The sequence below is a fragment of the Mycteria americana genome, chromosome 5, assembly GCF_035582795.1.
Source record: "Mycteria americana isolate JAX WOST 10 ecotype Jacksonville Zoo and Gardens chromosome 5, USCA_MyAme_1.0, whole genome shotgun sequence".
NCBI lineage: Eukaryota > Metazoa > Chordata > Aves > Ciconiiformes > Ciconiidae > Mycteria > Mycteria americana.
In genome coordinates this window covers 71228134-71242327 of record NC_134369.1, presented here as the reverse complement: position 1 = coordinate 71242327, position 14194 = coordinate 71228134, and the positions used below count along the sequence as shown (strand labels likewise).

Here is a 14194-nt window from a genome sequence, read left to right as displayed (position 1 = left end):
AGCGCAGGGGACCAGGCTGCAGGGTTGGTGGTGAACGCTCGTCTCGGTGGCCTGGTGAGGCTGGAGGACCCTGTGCGTGCACGAGGAGGACAGCAGGGAGGTACCCAACAGGACTGAGACTCTCCTAAACCCCCTGTCCTGTCTGCAGCTTGTGAAAACAGGCAAGACCCTCTCTGTCCCCGTCCACAAGCCAGAGGGGAATCAGAGCGTTCACCTGGGCTGCGTGCCAAGGCTGTGTGTCCCAGCCTGACGATGCTGAAGCCCCGGGAGGCAAATCTCAGTGTGCAAGACCCTAGCTGGCACTCGGGTGGGTCGGGTGGGGAGAGTCATGCAGAGTCAGCTGCATGACTCTCCCCATACAAGGCTAAGGCCAAGGCAGCACAGCTGTATTTATTACCTACCTCCCCGCCTCCGCAAGAATTGAAAGGGAAAATCAAATAATTTCAGGCTAAAAATCTAACCAACACTCCATGGGCTGCAGAGCAGAGGGAAGCAGCTTCTGGATTTTGGAAGCTGCTGTGATGCTACGGGTAACTGGATGCGGGTTCTTGTGCAATGTCTGCTGGAGCACGAAGTGCCACGGAGCCCTTCCTGCCCACGCAGCTCCCTTCCCACGGCGTGCGGGTTGCTGCAAGAGCTCGGTCCTTCAGGGAGGGAGGCTCGAGGGCTGATTTTAACAGAATCCAGTCTGAAACCCCAGGGCTGTTTCTTCTTTTAAAGGCCAGGCCTACCTAATGACAAAGCCCGGCTGGTAACAAGGGTGGATGGGGATGGGATGTACGTGTGCACATGTTGGGGGGACAGGCAATATGGTAAGAACAAGCAGTGGGATGCAGTTCCCCTTCCTCCGGCCGAAAACTGAAAGGCCTCCACGGGTTGTGCTGAGCAGGGAAATTGCTTTGTGCTGCCCGGCTTTGTGAGAGTTTAATTAACCATGGCCTGAAGGGGAAGAGGGAAAGAGAGCCCACCAGGCAGTGGGGTCCTCTCTGCGCCTGGAAGACAGGCTGGCGACGCGGCATGCCTGTTTGGGGTTGCGCTTTATTGTCAGACACCGAGCGCTGACGCTGGGCTTGGTCCCACAAAGCTGCTATTGTCCATCTCCCGGCGGCAACGCTCACAAGCCCTCGTGTTGCGGTGCCCATCGTTTGCAGACAGACTGGTGGCTTCCTCCCTCATTTTAGGCAGGTCCAGGAATCCCTTTGGGAGCCTCCTGGATGGCCCAAAGCAAGACCAGGGGGGATGCAAGTGGAGCCAGAGAAGAGATACGGATGTTTCTAGCCCAAACACTGAAATGCCCGTGGAAGAGGGACCCTGGAAGCATGAAGTGATGTTGGTGTGAAATGCCTCAGCTGGCTCGTATCAGTGATGGCCAGGGTGCAGCTATCTTGTCCAGCAGATACGGGGCACCCGCTCCACTGGTCCCCGGTGAGATTTGGCCCTTTGTTTCCCTTCTCAGTCCCAAACCAGCTGAAAAGACGTGGTGTAGTGACTGCAGGAACGACACAAGCCAGGAGCCCGTTTTCACAGCTACCTCAATGCTCACGCCTAGAGCTGCGTCTCAGCTCCCCCAACGCCAACAATTCACCTCTCAGTGCAACCATCACCCTGAGACCATGAGGTGCTCACCAAGCACAGCAAACAGCAATTCCTGCTCCTGCATGATGACGAAACTGGCATCTCATGACACCAAGTGCCCCAGGACTTCAGCTGAAGCCAGCAGAAGTTACAGGCATTCAGCATCCTGCAGGATCATGCTCGTAGCTCGGAAGCAACACGGGGCATGAACAAGGTCCTTTTCCAGTCTGTGGATGCTGTACACATGGCTCTGCTGACCTAATGACTACTATTTGGCCCAGTAATGGGGTAATTCAGTGGGAACCAGCACTTTGCTCAGAGCCCGTCACGCTGGGAGCAGGCTGGGTACCTGCACCAAAATGGAATTCAGCTAATGGGGCTTTCCAGTGACCTCCCCAGTCCTCCCGCGGCGCTTCACCCCAACAAACAGCATCACGGTCCTCGTCCCCGTCCGGTGCCAACCCTGCAGAAAGCTCTCTGGCCACCCCAGCCGGTGGATAAGGGCTCACCTTCAGCTTGTGCTCGTGCTCCTTGTTGACCCGGGACAGCAGCTGGGCTTTCCTTCTGTTGAGGGCGTCGATGAGGGCGTCACACTGGGCCACCAGGCAGGCCTCGAACTCCACGCTGTTCTCCTGCGGGTCAGAGCAGAGCATCGCAGCCCAGGGCCCGTCTCCATTGCAATTGGGAAACCCGATTTTTTTAATGATACCACACGGGGCATTTTTATATGTGCAGCTGCACCGCTGCAACACACAAATCCGTATCACTAGCACGTGGGGTGCTTACACCTTTGGCTCATGGCAAATGTGGTGAGGAACGGGTTTGGTCCGTCCTGCCACATCCTTGGATCTGCCTATGGCAGAGATGGGAAGGGCTGGGGTCTCTGCCGCTCACTCCATGACACAGGCAGCTTTGGGAGCAGCGGTTTTTGGGAGGGCTGCAGGGGGTAATATGAAAAGGCAGGTGCTGATTGCGGGCCCCTTTGGGAGCACCCACCAAACCAAGCCGGGGAGATGGGGCAGAGGATTGCAGAGAGCAGCTCATCCCCGGGGGAAGGGGCTGTTCCTCAGCCGGGAGACACAGTACCTGGATTTGCTGCACCATGTTGCGGAGCTGGACCAGGAACTCTTTTGCTTCCTTGGCTCTGTCTGACAACCCGTTCAGGGCCTGGGAAAGCTGGCTCTGCATGGGGAAGAAAGAGCAGGGTCATTTCCATGTCCTGGACTCATCCTTGTGCTGGAGGAGCTGATGCCTGTGTGATTTGGGCTGGGGATGGACTGCAGCCCAGCACTGCCTTCCCGGGGTGTGCAGCCTTCAGCAACCCACCGAGGTGTCCTGCCCCTGCTGCCCTGAGTGTAAGGAGAGGAAACGGAGGGTCAGCCATCATCACGGATGCCCTGGGTTTGGGAAGCAGATATTCAGCGTCTACCTCCTCCACAGCCTTCCCCGGGTGATCAGAGACAAGCCACATCCTGGATCTGTGCTCTCCAGGGAGCCAGTCGCCAAAAATCCTGTAGGATTTGACCCATGTCCGCTGAGGCTGATCAGCAAAAGGGCACAGGTCAGGCCACCTGAATCAGACTGAAAATCTCCCAATCCCTGCTGAAAGCTAAGGTAAAGCAGGGTCCTCCACCACCACGCAAAACACTGACTGCCCCTCCCTCCTCCGGCGCCAGGGGTGGGAGCGCACACCCACAGCCTGCTCCGGCCCGTGCTGAGCTGCGTAACACGGCGATAATAATGATCACGTCTTGTGCTTTTTCATTTTCCTGGCACCTTCCAAACATTAACTCTGGAACCTTCCCCTTTTGCCGTGATTTCAGTAAGAGTTATTCTCTCCAGAGCTGGGCAAATCACCCGCAACAATTCACCTCCGGGAGAGATTTTGCCTCTTTTGTGGGCTGCAAAATGCCTGCAAACACCACGCAGGTTTTGAGGTGCGAATTTTCTTTGTGGCAGACACAGAAGGGGGCCCCACAGAAGATGGCTGATGTCCCCAAATCTCCAAAAACCTAATGTGACCGTCCCCTCCTGTGGTCAGGACGCTGGCACCGAGCCGTCACCTGCCCCGGTGTGCCGTGCTCCCCTGGACGCCGGCGCGGGGAGAGGGAGGAGGTGAGACGGGAGAGGGGAGCAGGGGGAATGACGGTGCAGGAGGGATGCGAGGTCACCGGAGCGCAGCGCCTGCTGAGATGGCGCCGGGCTGAAATCGAGAAAAAAAGAATTGCTACCGAAGAGACGAGGTAACAAACGAATGGCAACCATTTAACGGCCCAGAAAATGACCTTCCTGCTACTTCCCCAGGAGATGTTAATATAACCCTAGTGATTTCTGCATTTCCTTTGTAATTTATCGTGCCCGAGTCATTAGGACGTGGAGCTAATCAGTGAATGCATCTCTAATAAAAATGGGATTGCTAAGTCAGCTCAGCGGGGCCTCCCCACCTCTCCTCCCTCCCCTCGCCGAGCAAAGGCTGGAGGAGAGCCGAGGTCGGAGCCCGAGCTGCTCCCCGCGGCGCCGGCAGCCCCAGGCACCGCAGGGACGACCCAGCCCTGCCTCGTCCTCTGCGCTGTGCCCCTGCGAAAGCCTCCGTCGCCCTGCCCCACGCTCGCCCTCCACAGCCCACACACGGCTCCAGCCCTCCCAGATTTAGGAAGATGTCTTAAGCCCGGCAGGGTGGTTTGCTGAGAACCAAGCGCTGCAGGGCCCTGGTCTTCGATAACGCAAGCAATTAATAGAGAAAATCAGCAGGAATTTGTTATGTTTACAAGCTCCTCATTAAAATTGCAGCATGGTGGGTTTTTTCCTTCAATAAAGTCTTTGGAAGGCCTTTTTTTCTATCAACATCCATTTCAGAAAGGGGATCTTTATATCAACATAACTCTTTGAGGTTTTCCTAATGGGAAAGCATTTTAAATGTGCTTTTAAAATTTAATAAGAGCTCTGCAATACCAGTGTGCACTGTCCACGTGCAGCTCCTTCACCCCGGACACCCCCAGTCTCACAGCACAGCGGCTTCCATGGCACAGCCACAAAAAGTCCACAAAAAGCTGGTCCATCTTCTTCAGAGCCTCCCTCCTCGAGGTCTCACACTGCATCCCCCTCCTCAGCTCAGCCCTTCCCTCTGCTCGAGACGTTCCCAATGCCACCAGTGCCTGCGAGCAAGGGGCAGGTTTATGAACTAGTCAGGAAACTTTATTTTTTTCCATAATCATAAGGTTGATGAGGTGCACAGCGGACACCCTGCCCCGTCCCTCGTCCCCGGCGCGGAGGCTGGGGTGCTGGCCCTGGCCTGCCCAGCTCACAGTGCCGTGCAGTAAGAGCTAGCGTCGCCTGCGCAAAGCCGGGGTGTTTTCAAATTCCTATGGACGGGTGGCCGCAGGCTCCTCGCTGCAAAGGGGAGCTCTAAGGTTTTGGTTTTTCATCGGCATGAGCTTCATGCCGATCTCCAGGAAGGGTCCCCACGACGCCGAGGCTCTCCCGGAGCGGAGACACGTTCCCGGACACGTTCCCTTTGAAATAAACGTCTGCCCGGCTCTCCCGCCGCATCCCTGCTGCTTACGGCAAGAGTCACCCCGCCGGGGACTCAGAGCTGGAAGCCATCGCGGTTAGCCCGTTAAACAAGGTCAATTAATGCTACACGACAACGGAGCGCGTATGGGAATGCGCGCGGGGACTCGCGGGCATGCCTGAATGTATTCATTAAGGGCAGCGCTGCGGGCGCAGTGACAACATGATTCATAACCGTACGCCACAGAAAAACCAAGTCCTTCTGGTTTCTGTTATTATGTTAACAAGTCAAGAGGCTGCAGAGAGAAATTAAATGACTGATTGGGTCCATAAATTCTACAGGTACCTTCCATGACCCCTGGAGCAAACCCAAGCTTTAATGCAGTCTGTTGCTTCGGAGAAGGATTTAATCACTGGACACGGAAGGCAGAGTCACAGGTTTCCCACAAGCGTGTGATCTTCATAGAAGGAGCAGGAGATGGAGACTCAGGAGGAGCCCTCCACGCAGGAGCAGGGAGGCGGAAGGACCTCAAGCCTCATCTCCTGCGGGAGCTGTACCAGACCGCAGGAAACAAGATGCTGTTAATATTTCTGACGCACGCTGGAGGGATTTCCCCTCCCTGCAAAAAGCTGAAACGTTGCACTTGGGATCTCCATGGGGAAACAAAATCTTTGGGGCTTCTCGGGGCCAGGAATCCCGCTCTGGGGACCGCCGTCTCCCGCACGGAGCAGGGGAGGGTGGACGGGGACGCAGCGTCCTCCCGAGTGCAGCGGGCCAGCCAGCTCGCACGCGCTGGACCGGAGCGGAGTCCCACCCCGAGCTGGCACAGGCGGGGGAATTAATGAGTGTGAAATGAAGAAAAATCCCATTTAGCAGCATCTTAAAATCAAGTGAATTTGTTCTTTGCAGAAAGCTGGCCGCTTTTTCAATGCTCTTGTTTCAAGGCAGTAAGAAGAGACCTCTGTAATTCACATTAGCATTAACGGGAGCTAAGCATTTAAATCTCTGTCCCCGGAGCACTTAGGAGAGAATCCATCCCCGCTAATAGCTCTGTAACCCTCCTTCCCAGGCACGGCTGACAAAGGGATTTCTGTCACTCTCTGATTCTCTCTTGTCCCAGAGCACGGGTGAGCACAGTCGGGTGCAGAAGGCTGGTGCCTCAGCAGGGCTGAGCAGGCTCCAAGAAACAGAGAAAAGCACCATTTTAAACTCCGCATCATCTCTCAGATGGAGCTGGTCTGGTTCTCCTCCCGTATAACCCAGCTGCCAGCGCTGGAGCTCCTCCAGGTTTACCTTGAGGCAAGGAGGCAGCTAAGCCTCTTATTTTAGGAGGCACCGGGTCCCACTCGGCATTGGACGCTGGACTCGCGGAGCCGGCTCTGTGTGACAGCTCCATCTGGCATACCGAGAAAAATCTGAAGTTAGCTAGTGTTGGCCACCACCAAGAGCGAGGAACAGTTGCTCTTGTTTCAAACCGCAACCCCGCTTGCAGGCTCTGACACTAGAGAAACTACCTGGAGTACTCGGGAGAGATGGAAGTCCTCTCCTCCTCTGCTCAATGGAGAGGAGGGCTCCTCTGCAAGCCAAAAACCAATTGCCAGGCCAGGTCCCCTGGCCAGCTGGTGGCCCCGCTCCCCATGCCCCTGCCCACCCAGGAGCTGTGCAGCTCCGCGCTGCCTGCCCCCAGCCTGCAAGGGCTGCACCCACATGCAGGGAAGCAAGCTTGCGTGTGATGGTGAAACGTCACCAATTCAAACGAGATCAAGAAAGGACATTTCCGTTCAAGGTCAGGCCAAACGTACACCCCAGTGCAGCACCTTCTATACAGCGGTGCTCTTCCAGCCTCCAACAGTTCACAGCTCAGGAGCCTCAGGAGCTTGGCATGGCTTTCACATAGCCTGTGTAACCCTCCTCAGAATTCTCTTCCACAGAACTGTCCTGTCTCCTCGTGGACCAACATAAGCTTTTATCACCCACAAGGTCCTGTAGGAAGGAGTTCACAGCTTAAGGTTAGGTTTACGGTTGGACTTGATGATCTTAAAGGTCTTTTCCAACCTAAACGATTCTATGATTCTAAGCGCGTGCCCTGTGAAAGCCACCTCCTCTGGGCTGCTGCAGACCGCGCCTGCTTCAAAGGCCATTTGCACCTAAGATTTCAGATGACTGCACCTCCTTGCCAGCCACCGACGGGCTAGGTGCTCCCTGTCACCCCAGGACAGAAAACTCACCCCAAAAGAGCTCTCAGCATTACACTGAGAGCCCAGTACCTGCCTTGACATCCCAAGTGTTGCAACCAGCTCCTGTTCCTTCTCTCCTTCCAACCAAGTCATCTCACAGTCAGTTCCTGTGCTGGAGCATCCATACAGAGGTAAAAGAGAAGAGGAATAAGCCACAGCAAGAAAAGATGCGGTTCCCAGCTGTTCTGCTTGTGCCCTCAAAAGGATGAGGAGCTGTCACAGATGCTGAAGTCATGTGCCTCTTTCTTTTAATTAAAGCATAGGACCTACAGACTTTGAGTCTTGAGGCAAGCATACTGTATGTGATGCCTGACTAATTAAAATAGGATGTTTAATTAGAACTTGCATTCAGTCAGGAAGCTGATGAAGCTAAACTGCTGCTAATTGGCTTTCGGCTCCAGTCACGAGAGCCTGACTTTTGGATTCAACGGTACCTAAGAAGAGAAACCAGGAGCTCTGCCTGGAGCTGCAGCCTGGGCTGAACCTCTCCCTTGAGACAGGAGCCTGCACCGCGGGGCGAGGGGAGCCCAGACCCGACAGTGCCACGTCCTGGGGTCCTGCAGGGGATGGTCCTCATGGGAGACAGGCGACCGTGGGGAGCTGTGAAGGAGCCTGCCGATCCGCCCCGGGGGAGGCTCCTTCCTGAGCCTGCTCCCTGCAATGATAAATGCCAAAATGAAACCATGCCCTCACCCCTCTCCTCGTTCCTCCTTTGCCCCCCTGACAATCACCCAGTCGCTCCTGCTGGGCCTGCTCTGGGGCTGACTTAGCATCGCTGCTACGCGCTGACTGCTAAAAGCCCCGGCTGCTCTCCAGCAACACCCCCATGCCCGCGGGCCGTGCTGCCTCTGCTCCCACGGAATAGTCTGGGCCCCTTCCCTGTTTCCCTTGCACACATCCCCAGACTGTATCAGTGATCCCTGTGTACTTACTCTGACGAGGACACGTTAACGAGCCTGAAGCCTGCTCAGAAACAGCTCTATATGATCACTGCTCGCAGACAGCAGCTTCTAGAGCTCCAGCAGCCCGCCAGCTCCTAATGCACACGATGTGATGTGACACCACGCAGGACTAGGCACTCACTACCTGTGTGCCCGTAAGGAAACCTCTTACCAAAAATGCCTTACACCTCTGCAGCTACGGCTATCAAACCTGAACCTCCTCAAAGGTCCCCTTCTCTTCCTCGCCCGTCTGCTCTGCTAAGCCTGGTCCCCTGAAATCGCACTGGAAACGCAGATGTGTGGCAGACAGTGGGTTACACCCCGAGGCAACCTCATCCCGAGCCTGCGTGCCCAAAAGGTCGGTGGAGAGCAGTGCTTTCATTGCAGCCCACTCGGTCTCTGCCTGCTGAACTCCTCGGCATCTTCGGAGAACAATCAGGCAGCAAACAGCCTTGAAAGCTGGAGACCAGCGCTCGCTCCCAGGCCCACCCTGGCACGCCTCTGGCAGGGATGCAGAGCAGATACAGGCGACTGATGCTCTGTACCTGCAGGGTGAGCAAAGCCAGACTGCCTTAGTTGTTATTAACTGTCACTTTGAGCCAAGGCTGGCGACAGGAACAGAGCACGGGTCTGAATTACCCCTCTCCAAACACCGCGCCATTCTGCTGCTGCGCATTTGAGATCGGTCCAGCTCAGGTTTTCCTGCCTTCCCATGAGAAGGATGTGCTCTCAGCCTGACATAAAGCTGCAAATAAAGTAACAGGCAGAAGAGCCTACGCTTGTCAGCAGGACACACACACACAGACAGAGCCAGGTTTGTGAGCAAAGCTCCTGGGTGCAAACTGCAGGCTAGAAATGAACCCGTGGGAACAGCTCCCGCTCCCCCACTGCAGGCAACGGGGGGGATCACGGGACAGGAAGGCAGCGATCGCTACCCCTGCGTGCTGGGGGCCGTGGTTCTCCTCCTCCATTGCAGTTCTGCCGAGGAAACGGGTATGCAGGAGGGAGATGAAATGTAAAAGATTAAGATACGGCAGCCCCTGGGAGAGGAGCTCCACGCGGGCAGCGTGCCCCAGGGCCGGGCTGCTCCTGCTGCCTCTGCAGCAGCCTGGAGGGCAGCTGGGGTCTGCAGAGCAGATGATCCTCCGCAGCGCAAGGCGGGCTGGCTCTCGGGGGTGGGCAGGCATCTGCAGAGCGGATTATCTCTGGGGCAATTTGTATTGACATCGGAGTTAATTCCAGGGCCTGCGGAGGGGCCCCTGCATCTCTGGAAGAGGCAGAGATGCCACTACACCCGCTACTATTAATCCAAGACGCTGGTGGGTCCTCCTGGAGGAAGCACGCAGCCCTTTGCCTCTGCAACGCCGGGAAAACCCCAGGCAGAACCCAAGGGATGAGGTCCAAGCACCTGGCAGGGGAGGTCACCTGAGATGGGGACACTTTGGGGTGTCTCACCTCCACGGCGGCGGCACCCAAGTGCAGCTCCACAGGGATCCCCAGCCCTGGATGGAGCACGGGTGAGTTACAGCCTTTCCAGTGCAAACTGGGAGGGACGCGGTGGGTTTGGGATGCCCAAGGGTCCAACCTGGCACAGCTGTATCTATCTGCGTGGCGCAGCAGAGCACCCAGCCCTTGACCCCTCCGCAGCGCTGAGGGCACCCAGTGCCCGCAGACAGCAGCAGGTGCTGAGGGTGCTCAGCATCCCCGGGGACACGGACTGTGTTTTGTGCGCAGGGAATTTTCCTCCTGCAAGCCTTCTCCTTTCTCTCATCTTCTACCATTTTCCCCTGTCGCCGTGCAGCAACGCAGCAGACTCAAGCGTGCCACCCAAAGCTGGCAGGGGGAAGCCCCACTCCAGAAGGGACTGTGGACCAGCCCAGGATGGAGGCAGTGGAGAATTCAGCCGGGAAAAAAACCTCATGTCCCCTCTGCCAGGCAGACAGGCTGCCTGCAGCCCTCCCGTGAGCTGCGGGTGGTGATGCAGTGGGTTTTGCCCCATGCCAAACCCCAAAGCTGGGCTGCTGCCTGCCAGCTGGTAGGATTTTGTTAAATCCACTTATTTTTTGATAGCGTTGATAACAGAACAGCAAATCTGTCCTGGGTGCTGCAGCACAGAGAAGAAATCACTGCCAATCCTGGCAGTGTCAGAGTTGGAGGCCTTATCAGCTCAGCCCAGGTTGTTTTTATTTATTCCCGCCTGCCCCAAGTCATTGCCTATCAAGGTGAAATCTTGCACGCGGACGCACATCTGTCCTCCCCTGCAGGAAGGAGCTGCTGCAGGGTTAGGGGTGTTTGTTGGGTCTGGGGAGGGCCGGGCACGGCAGGGTCCCCAGGAGCAGCGGTTGGGACGTCCCTGTGAAGGGCAAGCCCTGAGAGCTCAGGTGGGACGCTGCGGACAGCCGCCTGCCCCTGCGAGCCTGGACGGCACCAGGATGCCCGCCTGCTGCGGCACTGTGCCGGCCTAACCAACCCCTTCGGTACGCATCGAAGCCTGCGTCCGTGCCATTTCTGGGCCCAAGCCCTGTGTTTGTGGGATTGCTTGCTTCCTTGGGATCCCCATCCTACCACATCATCTTCGCTATGCTCCCTGTGAGATGACGACTGCAGTAACCAGCCAGGAGCCGAAGCCCCCAGTACCGATGTGCTGTCACTTGGGCGCAGAGATGGCCCCGGCCGCTGGCTTTGTTCACGCAGACACTAGGGCAGTGTATTTCCTCAGCAGGCAGAACTGATTCAAAGGCTCCAGCTTGGAAATATAACAAGGATATATTCTTTTCAAGCGTGACCTTGCTAAAACCCTTTCATTGCCTCCCATGTGGCTCCGGGATTCCCTGGCCCCGGGCAGGCACGCTGCTCTGCCTCCTCCCAGCCTTGCTGTGGGCAACGCTGAATTCACGCTGAGCTTTTTCACGCACGTTTTGTTTAGCCTGGTCTCAGTTATCACCTGCAGCAACAATGTCCATCAGTCCGTCTGTACTAGCCCAGTGACTTGCCTAGCCCAGCTCGCTGCCTGGCTGCCCAGAGCCCCTCACCCTGCACACACGGCAGAAAGGGACGGGGACCGATGCCCCGACCAGCCCCAGGCTTCAGGGGTCCTCTCTGAAAGGAGACTTCTAATGTCTTGAAAATGACCTGCTGCGACTTGGTCGCCAAGCCCTGGAACTGCGCGTTAGCCAGCACTGGGGACACTGCTGGAAGCAAGAGACTTGGAGTAAAAACATCAATTATGCTCTTTGCGTGGACTTTAATGCATGTAATTGTTATGCCAAAATTGCGACAGAATAACTTTGGCCTCCAGACGTCCTGCTAGGATGAGCATGCATGACAGCCTAGCTGGGACGCCCAGGCTGCGGGTGCCTGGGGGGACAGGTCACACGCTGCTTCTTCCACTCGGAAGCAGCAGAGCATTTTGCTCCTGCTGTGAATCCTTGTGCTCACTTGAACCTGCTGCTTCCCTGTTCGCAGGCCTTCTGTGGCCAGGACAGCTGGTGCTCTGCAGCCTGCAATGATTTCTCAGCAGGCTTTGGGAGAAGCCTGTACGAGGAGGAGGACCTGAACCCCAAACTTCCAGCATCCTTGCACTTTAACCCCACTTCTTCAAGGGGCAAACAATCAGGCATGCAAAACTCTCCAGCAGAAGATACGGCTGCCAAGTGGCCTGTGAGATAACACGCCTGTGGCTGGCTTCCAAAAACGTGGGGACACCAGATGAAGTTATTAGATACCACTGGAGCCGCAGTGACCTTCTACGTCCCAAGCACTGCTGTGGGATCAGCCTCGGTTTAGCTTAGCCCCCTGGAAGAGGGTAGATCTAGGATGATTCCTTGCCACCTGACGAAGGCCAGCTTTGCACACAGGGACACTCGGTGTGGATCAGTTCATGTGTAGCAACTTGCTTGGCTGTCCCTAGTCCTTGGACTAAACAAATACAAGAGGTATGTAATGTCCTGGGCTGCTCCTTGCTGACAGCTCCTTGCTGTGAAGATGTGTCGAAGATGCTCTCTCCTTGCTTTGATAGAGGATATAGTCCTTGCTTTGATTTTTAGGGAGAAGAAATGTAAACACCTAGTAACAGCCCTTTGATATTGTCCAATTAATTCCTGTTTTGCTTCATTAACACTCAACAACAAATTATCTTAGCTTTTCATTGGCAAAACCTAACACACGTCTCTTTGAAATCACAGACAGAACTGCCAGCTCTATTACCGGGATGCTGAGACAAACACAAGCTAAGCAAGGGTCTGCTGCCTGCCCACGGGTACACAGAGGGGCAAACAAGGTAAGGGTGAGAAAGCATTTAAAAAAGGCCAAATATTGTGGACTGATGGGTGCAGATCTGTAGAGTGAGTTGATGCTGAGGTCCACCACTCTCCATATTTCAGGAGGAAAGACACTTTGGACTCACCCTTGCCTGGTCCTGCTTCACCTGCACTGCATGAGGTGTGCTCCTGGCGTGCATCTTCCAGTTGATGTCCTTGAGAGGAGTCCAGGTCCTGCTGCAGCTCTGCACACAGACATCAGGGTGGAAATGCAGGTCGAGAGTATTGCAAATACACGTTGCAGCTGTCCACTGCAGGCTGTTTTTCTGAGCCGAGCAACTTCCACATCCTGGGCTGGGTGGCAGTCTCCCTCGGAGTCTTGTAACCAAGATGGTACTGATTGAGTCTGGCTTCTTCTAGGATCTGAACCCCGGCAAGAAGGCCATGAACTTTGCTAGTGGCTGGTTCATGCAAGCGAGACTAGAATAAATTCCTCCCCATCGTCCCTCGTGGGCCAGCTCAGGGCACGGCAGGCAGCAAGAAACTCAGCTCCCAGCTCTAAAGCCTACAGCTAGCCGAGATCCAAACGGGATCCTCAGGACAGACCTCTTCCCCTCTGGAGCACTCACAGGCAACCTTGCAGGCTTGGGGGGGAAATCAGCACAGGCTGGACCGTTGTGCATTCCTGTACAACCCTCCTTCTCCTTCCCTCATCCAGGCCTGCTGTACATCCAAGGTCCCTCTCCTGGCATCAGCGCACCCAGGAGCAGTGTCTTGCCAACAGTGAAGGGTGGTAAAGTTGCACACTGGCCCTTGTTTCGTCTTCGTCCGTGCCTCTGCAACTCTGGGGTAGCTTTGCTGCTTCTACATTTGACAGCCACCGGGCCCAGCAAGTCTGAAGTAGCCCAAAACAGGCACGGAGGGCAAAGCCACACATCTTTGCTGTGAGATAGCGGTGAATTTGTAGAGCAATTAACAAGAAGGCATCAACTAAAAGCAGTCTTTGTTCACCATCTTCATCGGATGCATGAACACTGTCACTGCCGGAGGCCAAGATCACAGAATCACAGAATCATATAGGTTGGAAAAGACCTTTAAGATCATCGAGTCCAACCATAAACCTAACACTGCCAAAAACCACCACTACACCATGTCTCTAAGTACCTCATCCAAACGTCCTTTAAATACCTCCAGGGATGGCGACTCAACCACTTCCCTGGGCAGTCTGTTCCAATGCTTGATAACCCTCTCGGTGAAGAAAAATTTCCTAATATCCAGTCTAAACCTCCCCTGGCGCAACTTGAGGCCATTTCCTCTTGTCCTATCACTTGTTACCTGGGAGAAGAGACCGACCCCCACCTCTCTACAACCTCCTTTCAGGTAGTTGTAGAGAGCGATGAGGTCTCCCCTCAGCTGATGAGATGAGATCTCAGGGAAGATGAGAGCTCAGGGAAGAGGGCTCCCCTCCTGTCTGCATTAGCGATGCCCAAGCCTTGACATAAGGCTGACTTCACTGCCGACTTCATGCATCTGCACAGCCTCTGACTGCCACACCAGTGAGAGCTCTGCGAAGGACATGACCAACATCAGCAATCTACCAGCGCCGTAGAGATCCTCCCACAGCCTGGGTACAGCTCCCAGGTACCAAGGGCGCAACACGGAGCTGGGCTC

The 14194-nt window shown here is 55.6% G+C and overlaps 1 protein-coding gene across 6 annotated transcripts in view; it reads right to left on the bottom strand.

Moving 5' to 3' along the window:
• The window catches only part of TRIM9 (tripartite motif containing 9), a 70652-nt gene that overhangs the window by 28072 nt on the left and 28386 nt on the right, over positions 1-14194 (bottom strand). For all 6 annotated transcript variants that reach the window (XM_075503955.1, XM_075503957.1, XM_075503952.1 and 3 more), the window contains exons 2-3: positions 2662-2757; positions 2085-2207 (exon numbers count right to left, since the gene is read on the bottom strand). In XM_075503955.1, coding sequence (XP_075360070.1) covers positions 2085-2207; positions 2662-2757 — 219 coding nt within the window. The remainder of the gene's footprint in view (positions 1-2084; positions 2208-2661; positions 2758-14194) is intronic.